Genomic DNA, 27,785 nt, shown 5'->3' with positions numbered 1-27,785 from the left:
TTAAATCCTGTCCATATTTCAAAACTCCAGAAACAAATTTTTTCTGGTGTCCTTTTCAGTAGTGGTGTTTCAACAGTGGTGTTTAAGAAGAGCTCAGAGAAGGTCTACATAAGGATTGAGCCCCTGGAGACAAGACCTGGGTTACAGCCAAGCAGGTCTGCAGCGTGGGATCTGACTCTTGCTTACCCTCAGCACCCAGAGCTCCCTTCTTGCTGACGTACAGGACGGAGAGGAAGAAACCAGGCTGTTCATAACTACTCTGCCCCCGATGCGTAAATTTACAGATGCACATGGGTAAAGATCAGGCTTTGAGGTGAGACGTTAAGATCCCACCAATCAGGGATCCCACCAACCAGTAAGTGTGGGCATTTCCCAAATTCAGCATCCTTTGCTGCATTTAAGCTCATCACGCTCAAGGGGCTTGAAGCCCTCCATTCAAAAACAACCCTAAGTGTAGGAATCATAGAATCATAGAATCATTAAGGTTGGAAAAGACCTCTAAGATCATCAAGTCCAACCATCAACCCAACACCACCATGCCCATTAAACCATGTCCCTAAGTGCCTCATCTACACGTCTTTTAAATACCTTCAGGGATGGGGACTCAACCACTTCCCTGCGCAACCTGTTCCACGGCCTGACCACTCCTTCAGTAAAGAAATTTTTCCTAATGTCCAATCTAAACCTCCCTTGGTGCAACTTGAGGCCATTTCCTCTCGTCCTATCGCTGTTACTTGGGAGAAGAGACCAACCCCCACCTCGCTACAACCTCCTTTCAGGTAGTTGTAGAGTGCGATAAGGTCTCCCCTCAGCCTCCTCTTCTCCAGGCTAAACAACCCCAGTTCCCTCAGCCGCTCCTCAGAAGACTTGTGCTCCAGGCCCTTCACCAGCTTCGTTGCCCTCCTCTGGACACGCTCCAGCACCTCAATGTCCTTCTTGGAGTGAGGGGCCCAAAACTGAACACAGGATTCGAGGTGCGGCCTCACCAGTGCCGAGTACAGGGGCACGATCACCTCCCTGCTCCTGCTGGCCACACTATTTCTGATACAGGCCAGGATGCCTTTGGCCTTCTTGGCCACCGAAAATCTGACTTGGCTCTGATATTTCTCTGCCTTTTTGGAGGCTTAGTCCTAAACCAGCCTGTGTGTTGGATCCTGGCAGTATCTCACTAATCAGAAGATTACAGGGTTGCAAAGACAAATGTGTTGAGATGGGCAATCAGTGCTGTTGCTCAGTGATGTTGACCAAGGAGCTCTTATCTGTTTTCACTGCTAAGCACATAATGTATTCTGGTTTACTTGATAGTACAGATGTTAAGGTGGGATCAAAAATCCCTGGGAAGTTAAATTAAGTCCTACCCTGACTGTATTTCCTTCCTGAGCTGTGCAAATTCTTCCAAGACCCACACCTTCACTTTTAAAGTGCACTGCAGGGAGCCCCAAGAATGAACACAGAATTAGGACAAAGCTTGACAAAGAAAAGAAATACTATTTTGACAGTACCAGAGCAATCAGCTTTCAGATAAACTAAATCTACATCTGGCATATTCTGTCTTAGTGAATCCACCTAATAAAAATTTTTAACTTTTACCATAAATTGCAGCAAATACGGAAAGTATCAGCAGCTTTTACAGGCAGGTCTTCCACAATCATGAACAGAAGATGTGTGTGGCTTGCCTTGTCAAAATGTTTGAATGGTGTATCTGCACACAGAGTTCTCCAGAAAAAAAAAACCAAAACAAAATACAGGAAGGTAAGAATTACAGTATCAAAGCACAGAAGCCCTCACTCTGTGTAGACCTGTTAGGGAAGTCTTTGGCACATGCAAAGCAGCTCTTTATGCTGCCTATTAATTTCTCTTCTCTTTCAGAAATGGATGCCCTGTTTTAGAGGATAAGGGTGCTAGCTTGCTAGCTCTGACACAGCCGTTATACGGCAACATGAGACAGCATCTCACAGTTACCCTGCAGTAGCATATAAAAGTCAAGATAAATTATATCATAAAAATGTATCATTTATTAATATAAATATTCCATAAACTAAACAGTTAAAAAAGAGGATTGCTCCTCATAAAAAATGTCTCCAAGTCACGATGCATAGTCCATGGGAGGCTGTCCCACAGCCCAATGGATATTGCTGTCCAAGGTTTTAATGATAGCCGTATTATTTCCCCTCCAATTTACATCCTGGTATTCATTATTCTAAATAATTCTCCTCCCTGTCTTTGGCATTTTTTTTTAAGGTGGGGTTGTTCCTTGTGGCAGCGGCGTAGATTTATGCCAGATTAAATGCGAACACATCCTCTTCAATTTCCTTCACCGGGTCAACCTCTTTCTTTTGGCCAACTCCACCTCTTCCTTCGAGCTTCTCCTGGTAAATCAGGGAATTTCAGCAGACTTAAATCTAAATCACCTCTGATAGCAGGGGAAAGCCTGACCTTCATAAATTTGCTGTTAACTTCAGTGGGCCTGAGATTTTACCTCATGCCCATAGAAGTTTTTCTTGAGTGTTAGAGCCATTGCATGTAGATTTTGCTCAGGAAAAGTAAGAGAGAGAAGACTGGAGATATGGAAGGAGGAGCACTGACTGTTTTTCTAATGAGAAAAGGGATCTGAGTCCTTTTTCACTCCCACCCCAATTTAATAACCCTGGTACAGCCTCACAGCCCCAACAGTGTCCATCCTATCTCTCCAGACTTCACAGTACCTCAGATCATGGCTGATACGCCAGCTCTTCTCTCTATACACCAGGAACCAATCTGTGCTCCTCTCCTCATTTTGAAGGGGGAACAGAGAAAGGACAAGGATGGGGGTACAGCATGCTGAAAAGACTTGCCTGGAAAAAGTGGAGTCAGCACAGAGGGAGTAGTGGGAAGCCTTGAACCATTCTGCCACCTCTCAGCAGAGGTTTCCAGACAGGCTGAGCCATTCTCAGCAGCCCTGGACTCCCTCTGTGCTAACTGCTTCCTTCTCACCTACTCTAGCCATGGTCTTCTCCTCCTCATTCCATAACCTGGCCCCATAACCAGGACTATATATAGGGAAGAAGTTCTTTACGATGAGGGTGGTGAAACACTGGAACAGGTTGTCCAACGAGGTAGATGCCCCATCCCTGCAAACATTCAAGGTCAGGTTGGACGGGGCTCTGAGCAGCCTGATCTAGTTGAAGATGTCCCTGCTCACTGCAGGGGGGTTGGACTACATGACCTTTAAAGGTCCCTTCCAACCCAAACCATTCTATGACTAATCCCACCTATATGCCCTACCAATGTCTTCAGGGCTTCCTGACTACACACCGTCCCCATGATACTTTCCACAGATCCCCCCCTTCAGTCTGTTACAAGACCAGTCTGCTCGTGGTGATATTATCTAAACGCAGATCATTAAACACATTGATCTTCTCTTACATTGACTTCAGCTGCTTCTGGAAGAACAGCTTCTGGATGAACCAGGCTGGTGGCAACAAGAGAAGTTATGACAGTGTTTTTGCAAGAAGTAGAGATGGCCTAAAGGAGTTTCAAAGTACAATTTTCAGAACAATAATCCAAAACCCAGACTTCCCACTCACTTTTGGTCTCCACTGTTTTATAGAAAAGGGATTGCAGACAATTCTGTGGTTAGGGACAGGTCTATGGGATTTAGGCCTTTGTTCTAATTTCCATTTGGTTTGGGTTTAAAATGTCTAGAAGTGGCAGGTACTTTCCTTTCTCTCCTGCTGCTCATACTGCGCAACACCATTAAAAAAAGGCCTCAGCAGAGCCAGATCTGTTGACAAGACAATTCTGTAGACTGACTGATGTTTCACTTGCTCATTTTTCACCAGAGACACAGATCATTATTCTGTCAGACTTCACCATCTGCATCCTGTTAGCTTTCATTCTCCAGGTTCAGCTTCACCCCAACATGTTTTGCATTGTTCTGCAATCAGTCCTCAAGGATATTTATGTCTCCAGAAAAGAAGAGTGAACTTAAGCAAGTTTTTTCTGCCCCCATAGCTTTCCTCCAACGGTGACGCACCAACCTGTTCCAGTCCTGCTCTCAGGGGACCCCAAAAGCTTTTGCAGAGCAGCTGACAACTTTATACTTTCAAATACCAGTATGCTCATGAATTACCCAGTTTCTTGAAAGACTGTGGTCTTATGCCACTGTAATTAAACTATCCCTCACTATCACAGAAGAAATAAACCCCTGATTCCATGCCCTGAGATAAGTTCCTTCTCTGCTTTCTCTTTGTGAAAAAGTATGAAGTCTCTTTCCAAAGATACTGTCACAATTAGAAGAGATCCTCCAGCTTAAAAAATACCTTTTAAATAGCATTGAACATGTTCTGTCCTGTGCTGCGTAAGGACCCCCATGATATTCATTAAGTGCATTGTACATTGAAAAAAAAAAGAAAAAGCAAAAAAGGAAAAAAGACCAGAATAGTACTATGCACTTTTCTTCGTAGAGGACTTCGTATCTTCACTCTAAAGCAAAGGGACTCCCAATCACAGTTTCAAAGCTTTTAGGGCTGGTGGAAGCATTTCCTAAGAATCATAGAATCATTAAGGTTAGAAAAGACCTCTAAGTCCAACCGTCAAGATAAGATAACGATAAGACAAAGATAAAACGGTAAGATAAAGATAATGATAACAAGATAAGATAACAGTGACTCTTTCTATTAATGAAATCAAAGAATGAAAATTCCTCCTCCTCTGCAGACTGCAAAGCTGTGTATTTCAGCCATAGGATCTGAAGTTGTACAACTCTGCAAGAAATTTCCTTTAAGTCTGGGTCACCCTTGAGCATCAGGAATTACACCTATACATGATTCAAACCTTGTCACCTTGGGACACTATTTCCAGCAATATACTTTGGCCTTGGCAATGTGAATACATCTGGGTCCCCTCACAATCGTTCCAGAACTTGTGAAGACAAATGTGGCAGCAGATCTTTTGTAGCAAAACTACAAGACCCTGAGACACAAACTGTGGAGGAGCATAACCTGAGAAGCCCCCAAGAAGTGAGCATATTTGCCCACCCTAGTCTCATTCTCCTCCTGAGGTACCTGCTACTGGCCACTGCTGCAGACAGGACCTGTGGCTAGGAAGACTTCTCTTTGGACATAGTTGCTCTTCTCTTGTGCTTATTTAACATGGTCTGATCACAGAAGACAGAGATTTTGACAGGGTCCTTATCATAAGTGTGACAGAGGTGAAATTGCTTGGTACTTCAGCCTGTAGTAACAGATTGTTCAATAATTTCTATTTTTTTATTTTAAAAATACAGAATATTGTACTTTGGCTTGAAGATTTTCATGCCTATTGCATGACTTTGAATAACAGAATATTGGTAACTCAGCAGGGAGCTGTCTGGAAAACAAGATAGGAAAAATGTTATTCAGCATAGACACCTTCCAGCAAAAACTTCAGAGCTCTTAGGGGACAGTGCCAGAATGCCATTTTTAATAATTTGATGGTTCCACCTCTCTTCCAGCTGTTCTAAAAACCTGAGTTTTCAGCACACAGGAAGAAGTCTGAGGCCACAAAAAAAAAAAAAGCCTACTTGGAGAATTTAAAGCGACTCCTGAAGAGAAAGGCAGTAGGAGCTTGGGGAAGAGACAGGAACCTGCTGAGGCACAGGAGCTCTGCCTGGCCCACCAGCAGAAGTGGGGAGACTATGGGCATCATAGACGACCATGCCAAGAGTTGCATGTTTGCAAGTCTTTTTTTCCCAGTAGCTCTTTCCTACTGGTAAACAGAGAAAACCTGTGTTTTAACACTGCTGGTTGTGTAGCTTTTCGAAAAGAAAGAACAGCAGATGTCTGATCCCATTTGGAGCAGATAAATCTGCTGGCAGAGAGGATGCTGGAGCCCTGACCTGGGAGGAGAACTCTGGACACCAGCCCCATAAAAGTGCAGGTAAAAAGTCCACCCTTAAGAATTTGTACATAGAGACCAGGAAAGGTAACAGAGGCATTGAGCCCTGAAGTTGTGACAGCACTATCTGACAAACAAAATCTGCAGCCATGCGAACACTGATAAATGCATTCTGATGAGAGAAGCCCTGCTGGACCTCATAGGACTATTTTCAGATGCTCTTGTACAAGAGTTGCTGTGTAAGCAAGTTACTTGTGCTTTAATCTTTCCAGGCTCAACCTTCAAATATAAAGCCCAGCGCTAATGGGGCTGAGATCTCAACACGGGAAGAAATTTATTGTGTCTGCGGCCGCAGAAAGACGGCATAATATTCTGTACACTTCCCTCCTCACCATAAGCTGTGCTATATGTGCACATCCGTCCATGCTGGAGCTCCATGTGGTGTTTTAAAACTGAGATATCTCATCTCCCCTGCCTGATCAACAGCATTAAATGTCACACTTTGGTGAAAAGGTAATTGCTGCAGCAAACATTCAAACCAGCTCCCTGTTGCCCAAAGAGTTGGGCTGGGAGGCACGGCACTCCGGAGGACAGGTTTAGAAAGACTTTGGTTCACTGGAGAGATGACCCAAAACAGGACAGAGTTCACAGCAGGACACGTAGCGAGGAGAAATGCTAAGCACAATTACAGAGTGGCACATATCTGGTGGGGTAATCGTGTTAAAGAAAAGATTCAGAGGGAGAAGATGACAAAGCAAACTACAGCAACCAGACCACTCAGACAATGCCACAAAAGGCGAGGGCACACTGGGACGTGTTAGCAAAAACTAAAAGCTAACTGCTCCGGTCCCCTCGGCACTGCCAGTCCTCCATGGCGAAGCGGTGCTCCCTCTTCTGTGGTTCATTTCAGGAGAAATATAGCCAAACAGGAGACTCCAGAGTGGGACAACCTGGACAGAACAGCAAGAACTACAGGCAAGAAAACCGCCAGGCTGAACATGATTTCAGTCTTCTACCCTGAAAAGGCTACTGTAGAGAGGATGACATCGGCAAAGAACATTTAGGTTATGTACTAGGGGAAAACCACTTTCTACTTATACGAGAGTTAAGTATTGGAATGGGCTACGCAGGGCAGCTTTATTGCAGATTTAAAATAAAACATAATCAGTTAATGAACAGGATTATATGATAAGGCTTCCTGTGACAGCAGAGCAAAACTGAGTGGCTTGGACATCCTCTCCAGTTCTAGGTGCTATGTTCTCCCTAAAACAACAGTGAAATATATTTACGTGGGTGTCATTCTGTTTGAAAAATTTTCTGATACAAATACAATTTGGTTAGGAGAATCACCTTTTCAGACTGTCAGTGCAGCTTAGGATAACAAACATAGGAAGAGCTAGAAATACAAACTTAGATCTTAATTCCTGAGCTCCCCAAATCTGCAGGTCCCACTGATTTTAGCAGAAAGTGTTGGCTTCCTACCCTGAACTAAGTGTCTTACAGGCTGGCTCCTGATGTACATAGAATCATAGAATCATTTAGGTTGGAAAAGATCATCGAGTCCAACCGTTAACCTAACACTGCCAAGTCCACCACTAAACCATGTCCCTAAGTGCCTCATCTACACGTCTTTTAAATACCTCCAGGGATGGTGACTCAACCACTTCCCTGGGCAGCCTGTTCCAAGGCTTGACAACCCTTATATACATAATATGCTCCAGGAGAGAAAATATATACTGCAAGACAATATGAGTCAGATCTACAAAAAAAGCACATATGAATGCTTCTCATTTTAATCTCATCACTTTACATCATATAATAGCTCTTTTCTTTATGGAACAAAACCACTCTTTTGCTAAAACAACCTTGATTAAAACCAAACCTGAGGTAGGCTGAAATTCACTCTACATCTTCAGAGAAACAAACTCCCTGTCATAGGAAATTCAGTATACTAAGGGCATGACAGTTTGCCCTTTCCTGGGGAAGCCATGGGCTGGAATCCAGAACAGCTCCAAGCCCAAGTTCAACAGCAAAACTGTCAGACTATGAGAACAGATGTTCTTACCACATTGGTAAAAGACTGTGTGTTTAAAACATGAGAAAGAAGTGAGTTGCAGAAAGGGGAATTCTCCAACAGCAACAACTGCAGAAAGAGTCCAGTATATGGAAAGACACCCCTGCATTCCTGAGGATAACAACAGGGGTGGAAAATAAAAAAGGCGAAGCTCCCAAATACTGTTTGAATTTCTTGCAAGGTAAAGGCAGACTGAAGGCAGAGATACAGTGGCTGTGCAGCAGGAATTGCCTGCTGTGAATTTTGATTAGCTGAGAACCAGCACTCTGCTCTTCCCTGCCTGACAGTGCTCGCAGATCAACACCCGGGGACAGAGTCTGGGCTCTCTTATCTCTGCTACCTTTTCCCCTGCCCAGAAGAAGTAAGTCCTCCCCCTGTACAAAGAGCAATTCCTTCTCTGGTTTCCTCATACACACTGAGAAGGAGGAGGGGATATGATCAAGGCTTGACTAGATGAATGACTTCACCATAGCCCAGCAGATCCAGAAGTTGGGTATCAGGGAACAGAACACAATTACCTGGGATAGACACAAGCCAAAAAGCAATCCTGAGGAGCAGCTCATGGGAAAGAACACAGTGGCTTTACTAGAAATTTTCACGACAAGCAGGATGTAAGCGCGTTTGCCAAGATAGTCTTATCCATAATATGTTATTCAGTATCTGTCTACACAGCCCTTACATTTCCAAGGTCTGCCTCAGGGTCCTCCTGTGACCTTGAGTCAGTCAGTAGAACTTGCCTCAGTTTCTCCACCTATCACACTACTCTCAGCTGAAACTGCAGTTAAACCTCATGCTTGTGAAATGCTTTTAAAATGGTATTATTCCATTCCTTTACTTTGCATATTTCTAAAGCAAAAGCTAAAATGTTTATCTACCTACTGGTACATTTCAAGGACAAAAAAATAAAAAGCTTGCAAAGAAAACTGAACCTTACCGTTGAATTTTCAGGCTAGGACTAAAATGTATTTCAGAATGCTAATGAGGGCTTTATCTAAACATTAATCATTAAAAAGAATTATGCAGAACAGGGCCTTCCAACACTGGTACACAGTGTTTAATGTTGCATGAATTTACTCAGTAACTGTTCTGAGTGGCGAGGAAGGCACTGATGCAGAGCATCATCTCCTCAGAAAATGATTCTTGTGGGGTGCTTTGTGGAAGTGCATACAAAAGTTCAAAATCAGCACAACGTATCCAAAATCCAACAATTACTCAAACGCCAGCACTGCAGAAGGCACTCAGTGCTCCTGAGACAGCAGATGGGGAGGGGTGCAGCCATAAGTTCAGAGAGCCATTTGGAGCGAAGTTGCACAGACTGTACAGCACTGTTTGAGAACAAAACCACTCTGTTCACTGTTTATAGGAAGAAGGCAGAGCTATTCTCGACTCCCCAGCTCATCATCAATGTACATACACGAAGCTGCTTGCTGGTCCATCTTTTGATGAGGGATCAAGTTTTAGACATTTCGGGCCACCCACATAAAGATAGACTGTCAATACAAAAGAAACATTCACATGAAATTAAAAAAAGGGGCAAGAACAGTTTCTTCACTCACCGTGGTCTCCTGAAAGCCAAACCATACTGCTGACAAGCGAGGCCAACCGTTGGGGTGTAAACAATGGGCATGAATCTCTCGATGTCGGAGGTCAGCACTCGATAAAAAAGCTTCTCGTTCCTGTCTTGTAATGTCATAAGAACAATATACCTTAAAAGTAAAAGAAAATAGATACATATCAGTATTTACAGATGTTGGCAGTTTCATACTGGCTCACTCAGTATGTACTCAGTTCTCCCAAGCCCTGACACTCCTCAATGCTACATCGTGAGCAGATACTTGGAGCAAAATTTCCCAGAGGACCTGACCAGCTCCACCGACAGCTCACAAAGACTCGGTAAAGCTGGAAGCCAGACCCATGTGTACCCTCAGAATTTCGGAATTTGCATTAGAAACAAATGCAATGGAAAAGGTCAAAAGTAGACTTCAGGGCTACATGGGACAGAGCAGGACATCATCTTTATTATCAAAATCTATTATGCAATCTATAAGATGAAATATGCATATATGCAAATATTAATATACAAATTTCAAAGCACTGTCTTTCCTAAAACACTTCCACAAAACCTCTCGCTCCATTATCCCACATCCTCAATTACTTAATCACTAAACACAGAAAGAAAGTTAAATCCCATATCTGAAAAAAAAAAAAGACAAAAATATTAATTTAGAAAACGAAAATGTGAAATCAACTTTGTATTCTTAGTGTTGTCCAGACTTACACGTGCATCACCAGGTTTATATGACCACTTAGTGACTTAGAATGTTACATTGGTCCAAAGATTTTCCTTTCTTGAAAATGCTTCATTGGCTAAGATTGAATTTGTCAAATTGAAGCCAGAAAAATTAAAAACTCAAAAAGTAAGGAGAGATTGCAAATGATTTTCTGTCTGAGAAACTTGTATGAACATAATGATGAACTCCCTTTTGTGTTTAGCACCCAATCTTGCAGAGTGGCTTCAAAAAGGCATCACATGCTGCCCACAATATACAATTTGCAAGATCAACACATGCATTTATGACACAGAAAAGCAAGGCAACAGAATTGCTCTACGGGGGAAGAGTCCTGCTGCCTCAGTCCCCAGATCAATAACACCTGAGACAGACGGAGATGCAAACCCTACCATCCGTCACGACAGGAGTCAAACACCATCTTCCATCAATAGCCCTGATGAACAACACCGGACACAATGCAAGCTCGGGAACAGGAAGATTAGTCATTGCACATCATTACTTTGTTTTTTTTATCTTTTTCTTACCAGTTGGCAGGTACTTTCTGTTCTTCCAGCCAGTATTTTAGTGAATGTATGGATGAGCATACAGATAGGTACATGCACTACGTGTGTTCACTCCACCTCCAGTGCTCTGGGGCAGGGACTGCCTTTTCACTGTGTACTTGTACCCAAAGTATCGTGAATTGCCAGGCTAATACCAGAGCTCCCCAGCAATCTGGTGGCAGAAAAAAGCAGTACCAGTGCTATTTTGGGACTGGGATGGCATGTAACTGAGGTGGCAGCACACAGGCCAGAAAAACACTCCTGGTGCTGGAAAGCATGGACAGGTGGAAAAAAGTGACTCTGAAGGAAACGTGTGTGCCTTGAAGCAGGATCCTCAAGTCTTCCCGGGGGCTTTAAAGAACTGAAAATTAAAGGGGGAGGGAGGAGGAAATAAGATGGTTTTTACATACTTGTCTAGATCATTAGATTTGTTCTCGTAGTTTTTCATAACACGGAGGACTTGAACGTCTTGGCTTAAGAAGCAAGGAGGAAGGAGGCCGTGAATTCCCAGCTGCAGCCTCTCTTCAAGTGTAAAAGCCATTCCCTGGGAAGAAAAGGGGAAGGCACGTTCAAATGGCACGCTATGCACTACCAGGTAGGACAGCCAAGAGGAAAGCAAGCAACAGCATGCAGCCCCTGAGGCCCTGGTGACAGTCCTTGGCTGCAGGGAGCACGAGGCTCAGACCAGCCAGACCTGCGCCAGCAGGGCTTTGATGATTCTGCCATTTGAATTTGGTTGGTCTCTATAGTGTATAAAACCTTATAGTATATACATCCTTAGGGTTTATTTCACTTTATGCTCTTACATTACTTAATTAGCTCATGCCTACAAGTTTGAATGGCCTGAAAAGCCCCGCTCTCACAATCCTTTACAAATCACATATCAGGTTTAGATTTGGATACTGAAAAGTATATCCAACTCATCAACTCATCAACTCATCACAGCATACCCAACTCATCAACTTCAGTTACCTTCTAGTTTTCCACCAGACACAATGTGTATTAATGGCATATTAGCAGCACAGAAGACAGACTTGACATGTAGGATGCTTTCTCAGGGCCAATCCTTTTTTTTTTATTCAAGGAGCACACAGAGTGGCAGAAGTCTTATTAAGTAGGTGACACTGGCCCACAGCTAGCTTGCATGGGATATCCCTGCTCTTACAGGACAATTTCATCTTTCTTAGACAGAAGCCTGAGCGTGTCCTGCTCCCATGCATGCAGGGGCTGATGCTCCCTGCACTGGAGTCAGCCCGATGAACAGCAATGGTAAATGCATTCTGCAGTCTGGGAAGAAGATTATAAAAGGTCTTAGTCCTTAATTAATGGGATTTCTGCTATGCTGATAGCAGATTAGACAGCAGGATAGAAGGAAACATTTTCAGAAGCGTCTAAGGAGCTTAAATCCTAATGAAAACTTCACCCATAACTAACCAACTGATTCATATCTTGATGAACAGCTGGCAGAAAATATTCAAAATCAGTAATTATTGGACTACGTCTACTCAAGCACACAGACAAATGCTTGAAAAAATCTTAATGAGCAGCTTTATGACTACATAGCTGTTAAACTGCTATTTTCTTCCATGGATTTAGTGGTTTTCTATGACAAATAACTGTTATTAATGTTGCACAAGAAAAAACTGAGGACGTATCTCGATGAACTTGGTTTTGGCAGCCTTCCCTCACCTCCTGTGGCTTGTTCCTGTCCCCGTGCCATCGCAACGGCTGTGCCAGCACAAGCATGTGTGCAGTCACATGGTTAATCAGCGAGAGGAAGTACCTGGATTAAAAATAACCAGGTCATTTGAGCTCGGAGCAGCTCCCCTGGCTGATGATACACCATAGATGGTTCTACAGACACTGGCAAACCTGGGCACAGCCACTGGGGACATACAGCCGTGGGAATGGGCCGCCGGAAGAGTCGCTCACTTGTAAGTAGTGCGGCTGCTGGTGAAAATGTTCGTCAAACTATCAGCGATACCAAGTAACCTGTGACAGTACAGAGGAAAGGACTGAAACCGATTCTCCTGTTTGCCAGATCCATGCTTTGTACACAGTGTGTTACCTCTTTTATTACTAAATTGTGCACTAGTGCAAATTAAAAAAAAAAAAAGTCTTCATATATTTCAGAAAAGATATTCAGGACATCTGAGAAGAAAGCAATCTTTATCCCACAAGTATTTTCATAGTTTTTTTCTGCTCTGTATCAGGATAGAGCCAAGGATTTTCGAAATCTTTGATGCAAGACCATGCCAGAGAGAAATCATTCCTCTTCCAGCCAGCAGACGAGGAGTCAGCAGTTGCCCGGGAGGCAGGAGGTCAAGATTTTGCTGTCAAACCCAGAAAGGTCTCTGCGGTCGTTGATGAGTGTTGCACCCAGGACATGGCTGGTTCTGCTGAAGTGCCTGACATTTCTGACCCAAATTTCCTTCTGGACCTGAGAAGCCTTCCCTCAAATGAGTTTCATAGCAGAAGTGGTACGTTCCCACAAGATAAAGTTTGAGGTTTTGTAAGTCATCATTTCTGAATTTAAAAAAAACCCAACACATTCTCACCAGAAAACTTGCAACCATCTATATGCTCCAGACTGCAGACTTCTGAAATACTAGACTAAGATCACCACTGGACATCAGCTCTACGTCAGTGTTTGGCTTTACACTGACAATATTGTATCACGGCAGGGATACAGCTACTGCGAATGTCAAAGTTTATCTTATCTATGAACCATTTACTTCCTGTGACCTTTGAACATGGAGGATAGATAATGGGAGACAGAAACATTTGGCACTAAATACTCCGCTTGCTTGCCTAGAGAGAGTCACATCACAGGTTGGCTGATCAGGGTCACAGACCTGAGCCCTGCTCATCCCCTGGAACAGAAACGAAGCTCAGCAAAATAAAGTAAACCAGTGGCGGTTGCTCTTCTAAAAGGGAAAGGGATAGAAAAGGCAGAAATGCAGTATCCTAGGCATTGCTGCCCCCAACCACTAAAAATCTTCTTGAGGTATTTTTTCAATAGGAAAAAAAGGCCCTTCGGTTATTTTCCACTCACTAAAATAGTGAAAAGTTTCAATATTTCATCAAATGATCATACACCTAATACAAGAAAAAATTTCTGTATTTCAGCTCATTTCTATTCAAAATAATACCATGACGCCTTACAGAAAGAGCAGTCTGCATGCCCACTAGTAACCTCCTTTTATTTTTTCCAGTGGGTTGGGCTCTGCGTGAATGGCATCTCCTACAACCCAGCACGGCCAGGAGCATCCAGCTTCCCTTTACCCAGGGGCAGCGCGAGAGCTGTGATGGAATTACAGCTGCCATGAAGATAAAGCACTTGTATTTGGGCACTTGCCCTTCAGTCCTGCTATGTTTTTTTCCTCCCTTTGTGGGAGGAACTCACCAGGCTGAAAAGTGTTCAGCAATGTGCTGGGAAATCTCTTGAAGTGGTATTGGGAATTAATGTAATAATTAATAAGATTCAATAGGGTCAAAAGGGAGGGTGGGGTTGTAGAGCGGTTTGTCTGCGTAACTTGGGCTGGGAGGGACATTTGTGCACACCTTGGGCACAACTCTGCTCGGTGCTTAATTTCTGGCTAGTGTTTATGTCTGCATAGTGCCAGAAGTCCAGTCTTCTCCAGTGCCAACCCATTATTTCAAGACACAGCAAACTCAAGACTCTGAACTTGAATCTGAAGCATTTTGGAGATCTATGCACCTGGATGCATGTTTTTGGATTGTGAGAGCAGATTAAACTGTTTGTTTAAACACAACCACAGTTGTGCTGTTAACCGTCCAAGGGTAAGCACGGTCATACTAATATACAGCATCTCTAGCTCACTGCGCTTTTGCATCTGCTGCATCCAAAAGATCTATACCCATAAAGCATCTTCATACTGGAGTGATTGCAACCACATGTGATAAGGAAGTCGCTGCCTTCACAACCAGTTAAATCTCCAAAACACTTTTAAGTACAGAGCTGGTCCATCATACAGTGGCTCTGTGGCAGGGTCGGGAGCGGAGCAGAAATTGCCTGCCCTAACTTTGAAGGCTGCTCTCTGAAGTGTTTCAGGTCTAGGAGTAGGACCCCTGGGTGAAGTGGTTATATTCACTGAAACAGCACAGCGTGAAATGAATTTGGAAACACATTCTGCCCCAGATCAAAAGCTGGAATTCACTGAGGTATTGCTATGTTTAAGATTAAAGCTTTTAGGGTTGGATTTTTTTTAAGACTGCCTGAAAGCCATATTGTACCACTCTTTTTCTGGTCTTGAAAGGTCTAATGATTAGATGGTGAGCCACAGCCCTGCAGAGCTAAAGCCAGGTGCTCCGATTCATTTTTAGATGTGTGGGAAATGAGTTGTCATGGAGAGGGCAAATGCTATGTCACTACCGAAAAACAAAGGCAAAAATATCAGCTGCCCACAAGGCTTCATGCTACATAGGGGCTAAGCAAGGGGTTTTGTGCTGAAAAAGGCTTGCTGCAAACAACCCCAAATGCTTCTGTTTTCTTATCGCTGACAGCACCAAGGCTGCTATGTGCCAGCTCCCTCCTTGCAGCTCAAGCCCATAAAAGCCACTTACTTCAGAAACCAAAGCCAATTCACAGATAACGATGAGTTTTATCACCGCCTGCACTCTCGAGCAGCGAGAAGGGGGTGTTTCACTCAGGGATGAATACAAGCAGGAAGGATGCTAGCATGGCTTAGCCTTCTAATTTACTCATTATAGATCATATTTCTGTAGGTGGGAACAAAGACACAAAATAGTGGTTCCTAGGGTATCAGGAAACTGTTGTTAAGGCAGCGGGGGCTTAATCAAGGGCTGAATGAGGCCTTACCTAGTGCAGAACATGCAGAGTCCACTGCAGCTCAGACCACCGCCAGCTGCTCAGCATCCTTTTGGAGCGAAGTCTTGGCTTACTGCATCTTTCAATATCTCTGTGCTCTAAATGGTGACTAGCAGCCACAGCACAGGGAGGGCTGTGGGGTGGCTCGGGTGGCCAGACCAAGGGCTTTATGCAGTTTGCCCAGTCCCAGGCTGTTGCCCTCCGTGACGCCGGGACTCAAGCTGCGGTTCTCAGGCAGCCTTTGGGACCACAGTCCCTAATCCACGCAATTGAAAGCTGGCCTGGCAGGCTCTGAGATGAGTAAACAAGGATCAGTGAACATCTCCCAACCCTTTGGAAACAGTCCCTGGAACAGGGAACTTCCTCGTCTGATAAGAGCAGAGTGATTGAAGGGGACATGGGGGAAACACAGACACATAGGGATCACCACTGCAGGCTGCAAGAGCAGGCACAGCTAATCCGCTTCACCTTCATAATTAGTATGTTAACAGCCATGCTAGGGAAGTCCTAATAGTCAGGGAACTTAATAAGCTTATTCCGTACAGGTTTTTCCTGTAATGTGTTTTCCATAGATATTTGCATGTCCAATTTTACAGCCGGGATGTACTTTGACTATCTGGTAGCAAAAGTTCTTCCCGTAAGGGGTCAGTGCCAGAAGCTAAACTAATCCCTATTGAGATCGCACACAGGGGCTGGGGAGCAGAGACCAACAGCAGAAAACATCAATTTTCTACACTGTGAAAGATTTTTCTACAAAGGTCAGATCCTACTGTGGCCTCCTCAGCTCCAGCTGACTTGACAACCCTCTCCACAGTGCTCCTTCTCAGCTATTCAAGCTTCTCTTACTGGTGTGGATGGACTGCTGTAGGCTCTGTCCTGCACTACACCCCACCCTGGAAAAGCTGTATTGAAAATATTATTTGCATAAAAAAGAGGGAAGGAGGCACATCAGAGGGGTAATCCTTTATTTTCTCATTTAAAATGTCTTTTAGCTTCTTATTACCTTTAATTTGTATGTGTTTGTGCTCTTAAGCTTGGAAACAACCCAAACCTGTGATGCTTTGGCGTATGGGGAAGACATCGTTCAGCATGTCTTCTCTGAAACCTGGAAAGATTCCTCACTGTGCCTTCTCAGCAGTTATTGCTGGGAAAACCTTTTGTTTACTGTGATTTACAAACTCTTCTCACAGTGTCTATGCCTCTTTCTGGGTTCAAAGTCACTAGCTGAAAAATCCCACACTCTTGGCCATCCCCTTTGTTACTAAGTGATATAATTGTGGATTTCTAATCCTTTCATATCGTTGTTCCTTCCTCTGCCACAGAGCCTGAGAATGCTAAAAAAACCTCCAAGGCAATGATAATTAAGCAACTCAACTTCATGTTTGTTTCCATTCCTGGGGAATCATCTTTAAGAAGGTCCACTAATTCAATCACAACATGAGTTGTCCCTACTATTAATGAGGTTTTACCTGTAACTGTTTTGCTTTGTGCAAGTAACTTCCTTTCACTGGATTAAAGGGATATATTTGCATTATTATTCTCATTTTTACCTTGTCTTACAACTTTTGATTTACATGAAGGTAAGAGTGAGCAGAACTGGAATATGACAAAGCCCCTGTGCCAGGATACTTACTGACCAGGGACCTGATCCCGCACAGTTTATCTCACAGAAGTAAACGCTTTCCTGATGAGGACATCCCTGATGGGCATGTGACGGGCAAGATGTGACAGGGTCACAGGCAAGAAGAAGCAAAGCCATGGTGTTACCACATGTTATAGGAGGTTTACCTCAATAAATAAAACTCATAAGCCAAATGTCTTCAGGGTTTTATTCCTTAATCCATAGGAATAACTTCAGTGCAAAGCTCCTCAAGCCCTGCACTGTGATTTCAGACTGCAGGGGTACAGCTCTATACCGAATTTAGCAGAGAACTCATTACTATTTCCCACAGTATGCCAGCCTCCAGGGCAGCAATTTTTCCTCCGCAGGAAAAAAAAAAAAATCCATATGCTAGAAATTATATGTTTTGTCTGCAAACAAGATTCTGGGGCATTGAGAAAAACAGAGCTAGACAAACTTCCCCAAAGAACAGCTGGTTTGGCAGGCTGGTTTTGTGAAGGATCTATGAACTTTGCAGATGGTTAAAAATAGCATCGTTGCTCTATTGATAGGAAAGGTGGAGACAGACAATTAATGCCAAGTAAGAGGTGACAAGATACAGCTGTTTTTTTAAGGAACTCAAATTTTGGGCCAAATTCAATGCCTTCCTTCTTCCCCCAAAAGCAATATTAAGATCCTCACAGAGTTCTAGCCAAGCTAATGGGAATACTTCTTTGGCTTTAGTGAGAAATAGATTAGGCTGACATTTCTTTTGATTTTGACTAGATTCACAAATGTCTTTACATACATGAAGTGTCTAAAGACAAGCTTCAGTGTCTTTCAGTAAAGGAGAAGAGCAAAATCACTGCATGGAGATAGAACTGCCATGCTACAGAAAAACTTGGTGTAAGGGGGAAAAAAACGGAGAAATCCTGAGAAATTATTAGGAGCAACAGAGCAGCACAGAGTCCCAAAGGGGGTGGGACACCTGGTGCATTCATACACGCATACAGCAGAGTAAAAGACTGTTCCTGCCTGGACGAGCGTAACACACGAAGCACTCACTGGTTGCCTCTTCGTGTATAGCAAAATACTTGGTAGAGAAGGAAGGCCTGATGCAGCAAGCAGTAATGAGGACATCAGGTTTTGTGCTACAGCCAAGCGCATGGGCAGATTCCTGAGGCGAACCCCAAATTCTCAGCCCCCTATCAAAAATATCCCACGTGATCTTGGCACACAGATCCCAGTGGATTGGCCCTCCTGACTCCCAAGAAAATGAAGACACCCTGGTGTGTCCTCTAGATGATTCCCAGTCTCCCTGTGTAATTCCACATCTGTTTTACACTTACCACTGTCACACCTTTTTATGCCAATTAGCGAGTGAAATGAGCTAGTCCAGGATAGAAATGAGCAGCTCGTAGTCCACATGGCTACCTATGTCAGCTGTGGAGGATGCTATTCTTTCACCTTGTGGGGAGAGGGAGCAGGGTAAAATCAGTTTCTGCAGGAGGTTTGCCAAGCACAAAAAACAGTATTTCTGTCAGAGTATGGCAGTTTCTGTGATGCTGCACACATACATTTCTCCCAAATATGATGTTTTTCCTAGACAGGAAGAATTCAGCATAAATTACAATGCTTGCATTCCTAAGTCTATGAAAACCAGCCCTCATCCTCAATTCGGATAAGCAAATATGTCTGAGAAGAAAGATCAAGGCAATTTTAAGGTTTAAATGTGATCCAAAACATTAAGAGAATACAGTTTTAAAAGCCAGTTTTACAATGTCTGGAAACTTCTCCCATTGCACAGGCAGCTGGTCATGTGAATCGTGGTTGCATATAATTTAGGTTCGGTGCTATAGAGAGCGCTAACTTCCTTTTGAGGTTCCAGCAAATTACATAAAATGAGGCTCGTGCACTTACTGCTCGCAGGCAATCTGCATCATGCTGTGGGTTTGGAGGATAGGAGTCTCTCCGCAATTTGTATCTCATTTGCTATTGCCGCTCCAGCAAATGAGGTTGCTCCAAATGTAGGTTGGAGCTGGATTATAGTTCATGGATAATTGCTGATGACTGTATTTGGTTGAACACCACTGAAAAGCACTGCTTAAGCCATAAAACTAGCTGTTTCACAAGCAGATTGCTTGGATGGAAACTTAATCTGAATGAAACCAAGACTAGTTTTGTTACTGACTTTACCAGAGGTGATTTCTCCGCTGTACCGTTCATATGTCCTTGTATGCTTCTTCTACCAAAGCTCTGTAGAAAGGAACCATCAGCAGCAGCTTCTTGAGCGGTACCAGATGCTCTCTGCTCATTCCCATCTAATCCAGGACAAGCAGGCTTGGCTTCTGAACCACAATTTTGATAGCTGTTTAATAAGATGTAACATATGCCTGCTTCAAAGCACTACAGGCCATTTGAGATGCTTACAAAACATTCAGATACCCCCTCAGACAAAAGATTCTAGAGAAAGGCAATGTTTTCTTTCAAAAATTAGGAGTATGAGAAATAAAAAGGCTCTCAATAAGAAATCTGTCATCCCAGTAAAACAAACGCACTAGAAAAAACACTACTAAGCTCTCCTCCAATTATACAACCACCACTTGAAGACAACTAGACATGCAGGTAAACACAGAGCATCCCGCAGGAAATCTGTGTGAGCCTCCATTTCCCATTTGAGTAATTCGCACTGCTTTTGTTTTTCCCTCACTGCTTCTGCAGTCCATCCGCACTGCGAGGTCATCGATGGACTTCAACCCAGGCAGCTTATGCTGGGGCTCAACAGAGAAACTGTAGGTATCGTGATGTGCACGGGGCCAAGGTACAGTCACCCACTGCGGTGCCCATCGGCATTGCAGCACACCAGCTGAGAGACGTACAGCACCCTCGAGAGTGTCCAGCTTCCTTTGGAAGGCAAGAGGAGATCTTTGTGCTGTCCTCACTTGGCAGCTCACCTTAGAGTTTAGATGTGCTTTGCACTACGATGCTATTTTTCTTCCCACTTCTCAGCCTTCCACAGACTCAGCCCTCCGATGGTCTTTTATTTTGTCTCTCAAGGCATTAAGCATTTTGCTTCCTTCTCTTTACTCCAGCATTTCTATAATTGTATTTCACAAAACCCCTTTTTAACACTGACAGGTAGCTAAAGCTGTATGTATGCACACATATATATATCTATATGTAGCACAAACACATGTCCTTTTCCAATCCAGCCTCCAGCCAGCCCAAAGATGATCTCTGTGTTGACCTCAGAGGCTGTTGTTTCGCCAAGCACATGTTTTGCTTAAATGCTGAGATCAGTCATCCAACTGTCCAAACTACTTTTGGCATCACCAGGAGAGTAGCTAGCCTACCCTGACTACCCTCTGACCCGGCCCCTCATCCTCCTCCTCGTCTGAATATTTTACTTCAAACTTTTTCTTCCTTTTTAATACAGAGAGGAAAAAGGAAGATGCATGAAGTGCTCGCATACGTGTGATCTGACCTTTCGTGTCTACAGCTCTCATCATCTTCGCGTGCTATCTTGGTCTATTGTCAACTTGATTTGAGCTGTCTCTAAATTATACGCAGTTGAATGCACAGCACTCAGCATGCTTGGCTCCAACACCGGAGCATCTGGATTGCAATTTGTACAATAACACAAATACAAAATGATACATCCTTTCTATCAAACTTCCCCCCCAGGACTTCTAAATATTCTTCCAATGATATAGTCCTTTTATTTTCTACTTTCTTTGCTCCTCATAATTTTGGCTCTATTTTTTCCATATGGTGTGAGTCCAAATATTCCAGGTGACAAAACACCACTAATTTCATACAAGTGCTTTAATTTTTATCACTTTCTCGAGATTGAGCTTAACCACTTCCAGTTTCAAAAGCACCCGCTGCACTAGAAAGATATTTACACTAGACTATAAATCAAATAACTAATAAAGTTCCTGAGATTTTTCCAAAAAAGTTCAAAAATGAAAACTCCCATCCTCCTCTTCCAACTGTTTTTAATCAAGGGCAGTAAGAAACAAGTTATCCAAGTTCAGAATGGAAAAAAAAAAAGTACAATTACTCTGAGATGAAATTTAAAGATTAAAACCCTTTTGATTCCCTGAATTGTTTGACAAACATTTCTGTGGAACAGGAACTGCAGCAAGATGTTATAAAATATTTATGTCAGTTTGCAACATGCATGACCACATGTTGGTCAAGACAGCTGAACTGTTCATTATTACTAGGAAGCTGTAAATCGCCCCTTTGGCAAATCTTCAAATGAGTTTAGAAAAAAACTGGTTCTGTTCTTGATTCCATTAGATGCTATAACTTAAAATGCAAATAATATTGTTCTTGGCATGGTTGCTGCCTGTCCACCTCGGCACAATTACTCCAGCCTCTCCTAGCTTAGACGAGTATTGTCCAAGGCCAACGCAGCAGCTTCCTTCCTCCAACAGAACATCTATTCTTCTGTAACCGAAACAATTTGGCTAAATGACGCAAAGATGAAGCGTGACTGCAGTAAGGGTAACAAACACAGTCCAGGCTCCTTGAATACACAAGTGTTATCCCAAAATAATTTGCTATATGGACGATCAGGGGAAGGCAATGGCTAAAGCATTGATTTCACTCATGCACCTCTGTTTGTTAGGAGACACCAGCTGATGCATCAAACCTTCAAACCTGCCATTCAAGGTTGGGTTTCAACTTAATAATACCTGTCTTGCTGAAAGAGCATGGTGCAGTGTGGGGAGCACTGGAGGCAGAGCCAGGCAGAGTCTGCAAAGACTGGGAAGGTTGAAGTGATTTTCACTTATGACCTGCTGTGAAAGACCTGAATGCAGGACAACAGGATGGCCACTGATTTTATTTTCTTCAAAACCAGCTGATGACACCGGGCACATCTTTGGGAACAGACCCCTCAAACTCAGGGTTCAGTCCAGGGTTTTGATACTTCTCTGCCTGGCACCACAGTCATGCAGCAACATCAGAGTAAAGCAAATGTAAAATGATTTTGATTCAGAGCTGAAAAGCTAGATAGAGACCTTATTGTGACCTTTCAAAATATGAAGGTTATAAGAAAATGGGGATAGATTTTTTAGTAGGGCCTGTTGCAACAGGACAAGGGGTAATGGTTTTAAATTGAAAGAGGGTAGGTTTAGATTGGACATAAGGAAGACATTTTTTAAGATGAGGGTCGTGAGACACTGGAAGAGGTTGCCCAGAGAAGTTGTGGATGCCCCATCATTGGAATTGTTCAAGATCAGGTTGGACAGGGCTGTGAGCAACCTGATCTAGTGGAAGATGTCCCTGCCCACAGTGGGGGGGTTTGGACTAGATGATCTTTAAAGGTCCCTTCCAACTCAAACCATTCCATGAGCCTATATTCTGGGGAAAACAAGGCTACACTTTGGCATCAGCATGATTTTGTCAGTTCTCAATAGCTATATGATGGTTTATCAGACACAACCGCCTTCCTCCTGGGGCTAAAACTCAGATATAAGAAGTTATCACAATATCCATAAGACCTGAGCACTCACTCCTGAAGTTGTTGGGTTACCATTATGTTTGGTATTGAACAAAACCTAAAAAAACCTAAATCTAAACAAAATCTAAAAAGTCACACTCTGCTTTATAAAAGTGTGGTTGTCAGAGTACATGTCCGTATGGCATGTTTTTTGTGTGTTTAAAAAAGCTTTGTCTTCTGTTCCATCACTACTTAGAAGTGCTGACTTTGCCAGGTCAGTCATGAACCAACATAATTTACTTTCTGGCTGTGTCTCTGCCTTGCTGCCACACAACAGCATCCTTTCCCAACCCAGAAGTTTTGACTGACTGGTCTATTACTGCTGTTGATGAACTAAAGGATGCTCTCAGAGGGAAGGCGTGGAGCTGAACGGCACCCCAGGGAGTTATTTAACACGGTTATTTAAGGAGGCACATACAACGGCATCAAAAGCCTCTTCAATAAAAACCATGCTCTGGACAAAGGTCCAGGATCCGTAAAGATGGGATCCCAGTCATGATACCTGTGTAAGCAACCTGACAGCTTTTTTTTGTTGGTTGAAAGAACCTAACAGCAATTTAAGAAGAACAGCATAGTGTTTTGCTTGTGCCTTCATACCTCTGTAGTTGTTTCAGTAGTATGTGCTTGATACTATATCCTTGTGTCTGAAAACTTGCCTAAGAGCAATAGAGTAGCTGGCAAAGCCCAGGTGATCTCTGCCCGAGGAAGTGGCAATCTCTACGTGAGGGTGCTAGTCCAGTCCCTCTGGAACCAGAACTCGGTGCAAGATGAAGGGTCAGTGAAAGGCAGCAGGCTTTTCCTTCACTGAGCTGCATAGATTAGTTTGCAAGCTGATAACATTGGGGTCTGTTTGAGGAAAATGTTTTCTGCTGGGAAGTCCTAATCAGGGCAGCAAGAGGAGTACCTGAGTATAAGGTCTCTTGCGGTTGTTAGTGCCACCGTGTCTCAGCCTCAGTAATTCAAGAGGATCATATCCTGCAGCTCTGAAAGGCTCTAATGACAACAGAAGTATCATACTGAGTGCCAAGTGAGTCCAGCCAGCTGGTTAAGAAACTAGCTTCACACACTTCCTAGACCTTTCTGTCAAAAACAACGTGATCAAAAAAAGTAGAATGGGATGGGCAAGGGGAAAATGAGCAGTTAATGGGTTACGAACAGTGCAGATCTCTAATACCATGCAATGGTCAGGAGGAAGCCGTGGGATACTCCAGCCCTCATGGCAGGGCCATGCACTGCTCCAAGAGCTGACTTCATTCCTTCAGGGCACAAGGGGAGCTCCCAGGGAAAGTCACTCGGGCACCAGCATTTCCAAGCTCAATTGCATTTTCACTCCTAATGGAATTTCTACTGCTTTATTACAACACAGATGTAGCTTGCTCATTCAGTCCCCTCTCTCCCTCCCTTTTGATTTTCTTTCACGGAAAATGCAAAAAAGTTAAGTGGCAGATAATTAATGCCAGATTATCTTGTTGAAGTTGCTATTTCCAGGATGCATCATTCGGAGCTTCCAAGAATGTCAGTGAACATCGTGTATGGGCTGCAGTAGTCACACACTGCCATCGTATTTCCTCCGATGATTTCCTGAAGCAAGGTTTTTGTTTTTTCTAGCGGGTATTAGATTTGTACATGTCAGAAACTAAGGAAACAAATACCATTAGTGCCAAATCTGCAGGGTGAACCTTACTGCTACTTCACCACACAATGAAGAGAACTTGCCACTAAAATTTGTTTATTTTCACAGTTATCAGTAAGTCGGGTTACTTTCATGTAAAAGTTCTGTGTATGAATAATGTCAGCGATAAATACAGAGGATCCCTCAAAAGAACCTAATGACAGTTCCCCTGTGTTTGTTGCTCTAGGCTATGTTAGGCAACTCGGTGCACACCGATTTGAAGATCACAAAATAACTCCAGTTGGCACAGAGTGGCTACCTGCTCCCTTTGGGACAGCGGCTGTTGTGAGTCCATCAGCCTTATGTTCAAGTATATACACTGGTTTCCAGACAGCAGTATTAAACCTCGGGTCTTGCTTTTTAAAGAAATCAATGGACTGAGCCCTTGGTTACACAGATTGAATTCTGATATAGAGCTTGATCTCTGAACCATCAGTGTCTGGTCTTCTGAGACAGGGCAGATGCCGCGTCCCAGGGCAAGTTGTGTGCAAGCTGCATACAAGCTATTAAGGATATCTAGCTCTGGAAGAAGCTTTCAGACAAAGTCAAGTAGATCCAGGGTGTGACCTTCTGGAAATGACCAAAAGCCTTTCACTTCAGCAGCTATACCCCTCACAATTCAAAACAACCTTTTATTCCTAAAGTTCTATCAACTCAACCCTTTGAAAACACGAAGCACGACGAAGGAGAGCCTAACTACAAACAGAGTCTGGATTCCCCGAAAGAATGAGGGCAGTGTCTCCGGGGCTCAGTCCCAGGATGACAGTCAGTGATACGAAGTCTAAGGAGGAACAACTACGAGGATCTAAAGCCAAAAGTGCTGAGTCAATCCTTCTGCTAGAATAAATTTCAAACATGAAAACTTTAAAGCCAACTTCAGAAGTTTGTCTGAAAGCCATCTCTTCTGCCCAAGGCTTGCAGTTTTGTTCTGAGCTTAACGCAGGCCTTTGTTCAGAAGCAAGCTAGAGTGGAAATTATGAAGCTGGCATTTAGGACATGCAAAACCATACCCTGTATGTACTGAAAGGGAAAGCAAAGTGGACTAAGCTTTCTTTGTTCCTTAGCCGGAGGGTTTGGCTTAGTGCTCAGCCTAGCCCTTCTTTCCAGCTTAAGACGAATCAGATTCCAGTGGTAAAACCCTGGCTCCAGCGAATTACACAGCAAAACTCATGTTGGTTCCAGAGCAGATCAGATATGATAAGTCTTGGGGATTCGTTTGCCAGAAAAAACCATAAATGTAAATAACGACAATTATTCCATTGTTATTCAAAAATAAAACCTCCTTTAAGTGGAAGTTGAAGTGATGGCAAGGTTTAATCATATTAAACCTGCGAGGTCCTGCGAGGAGCGGGGAGTTGGACTCAATGATCCTTACAGGTCCCTTCCAGCTGGAGTTATTCTATGATTCTATGATATTATAGACTTAAGATTTTTAAAATAAGTATAGGTTCTGTAACAAAATAAATGTTACATTATTAAGCTACATTTCTTGGAAGGAAAACTAATGCTTTTTAATTTACATAGAATCAACAGAGTCAAAGTCCGGTATCAAGTACCATATGTAACAAATGCCAGTGAAGTACACTCTTCCAAACATAAATCCTTTCATTTCTGCTATTCTGAAATGTCTTACCTTAACATCTTCGGATTTGAGTTTAGCTAGCAGGTACACTATTTTATCTCCATTTGGGCTAGGCACAAAGTTGGAAAACCAACTCATATTTGATAAAGGAGAACTTGTTTTCCTTCTCCATTCTTTTACCAAAACAGAATCACGAATCAAATCTATTTAGTCAAAATCAGAATGAAATTTTCATTTACTTAATGAAAACAGAGCCATATTTTCCAGGGGTGTTTAGGTACTTGTAGATGCAGAAAGATATCTACTGGGATTATCAAAGATATATTAATAGGATAGGTCTCTAATTTGTATTGTGTTCAGATCCCAGAGATTTAACACAGCACTGCCTAAATACCTCCACAACTCTGATCAGAAAGGTAGCAAGAAACTACAGATTCTTTAGTGGCTGCTAGTATTTTATTTATTTTATACATTTGATTTTCTGAATAAAATAAAATTATCCTAAGGGGACCTGGCTACACAAAAAACCCTCAAACATTTAAAATTGCTTTCAAAGGGAGATCTAATTTCTAGCCAAATAGCCCTAATATAAAATCAGAGTAAAAGCATTTGGAAAAGGAAAAAAGAAGTACACATATAAATGGATCTAGACAAGCTAACTGACTGCTTAAGTAAAAACAAAGTCGTGGGGCTGCCTTCTGACAACAAGAACTTGCTTACAGACAAACACATGCATAAGGTTTGCCAGCCAAGGAGAAAGAACCTTTAGGAAAACAAAGAAAAAATACAAAATCAGGTTTCCTGCTTGTTGTAGGTCAGCCCATCTCACCTCAGTGAGCCAGCACTTCCCTCCAAGTAATTTACTCCAGCTGGATGCTGTTTCTGCACCACGGTATTGTAACTGGTGAGTTGCCTGCACTACAGGTTTCACTTCATTCAGAGGGCTACGTGAGTTTTCTAGATGTACAGTTCGTTGGACAACCAAGTTACTCACCTTCTAATTTTGAGACCTCCTCTGCAATTTCCAAGGGTCAAAGCATCCCAGCATATTAAAAGGATGTGCATGTGCTTGGCATTTATTGTTTTGTTAATGAGAGAGTGCAGAATCACTAATTAGGAGGTTAGTGTCCCTAGCAGAAGTTCTTAAGATAAAATGGCATTTTCGGAAAGCCTCTACCAGTTGATTTCTTCTATTTAACATGAACAAAAAAAAAGAAAAAAAAAAAAAAAATGTAAGACACCTTTCACATGGAGCCATGTAAATGTATGTTTTCTGTTGATATTTTTTTTTTGGTTTAGAGGAAGAGGAAATAATGATGCGCAGGTATTAAACTGTACCATGGAGACAGACACATTCTGTTAGCATGGTTTTGTCAGCAACCGTTTAATTACTTGGAGCTTTCTTTAGAGCCTGGAGCAGAGCCAGGTGGTGTCTATTGATGGCACTGAAAGAAGAGAAACGCGGTGGAGGTCAGTCACCAGAAGAGACCTTTCTGCTTCCACTTTGCCAAGTTGCTTGACGAGGTGGCTGATGGAAACAGCTTCTTTTCATCAGTTACAATGCAATTCTTTCAGGCTCTTTCTCATCTCGGCCTTATTGTCAGCACCGTACACAGACCAGTGCTGGGTTCTGCAATGAAGTCACCATAGAAATGACATGGTGAGCATTTATCTACCTCCCAACCGCGTTTCCTTGTCCTGAAATAAATTTGAGCTCAGTTATTATGGCGCCTCTGATTTAATAATTGGCTTTTGGGAGACACTCAAATGCTTCAAATGGAATCTTTTCTTAGGGTCAAATCCT

General features: G+C 42.9%; 1 protein-coding gene across 1 annotated transcript in view; it reads right to left on the bottom strand.

Moving 5' to 3' along the window:
* Positions 1 to 27,785, bottom strand: part of LOC142077893 (NADP-dependent malic enzyme, mitochondrial-like) — a 145,463-nt gene that overhangs the window by 58,476 nt on the left and 59,202 nt on the right. The window contains exons 2-3 of the mRNA XM_075140182.1: positions 11,174 to 11,307; positions 9,487 to 9,636 (exon numbers count right to left, since the gene is read on the bottom strand). Coding sequence (XP_074996283.1) covers positions 9,487 to 9,636; positions 11,174 to 11,307 — 284 coding nt within the window. The remainder of the gene's footprint in view (positions 1 to 9,486; positions 9,637 to 11,173; positions 11,308 to 27,785) is intronic.

Source organism: Calonectris borealis, chromosome 1 (assembly GCF_964195595.1).
Source record: "Calonectris borealis chromosome 1, bCalBor7.hap1.2, whole genome shotgun sequence".
In the NCBI taxonomy this organism is placed as follows: Eukaryota; Metazoa; Chordata; class Aves; order Procellariiformes; family Procellariidae; genus Calonectris; species Calonectris borealis.
This window is presented reverse-complemented; position numbering and strand designations above follow the sequence as displayed.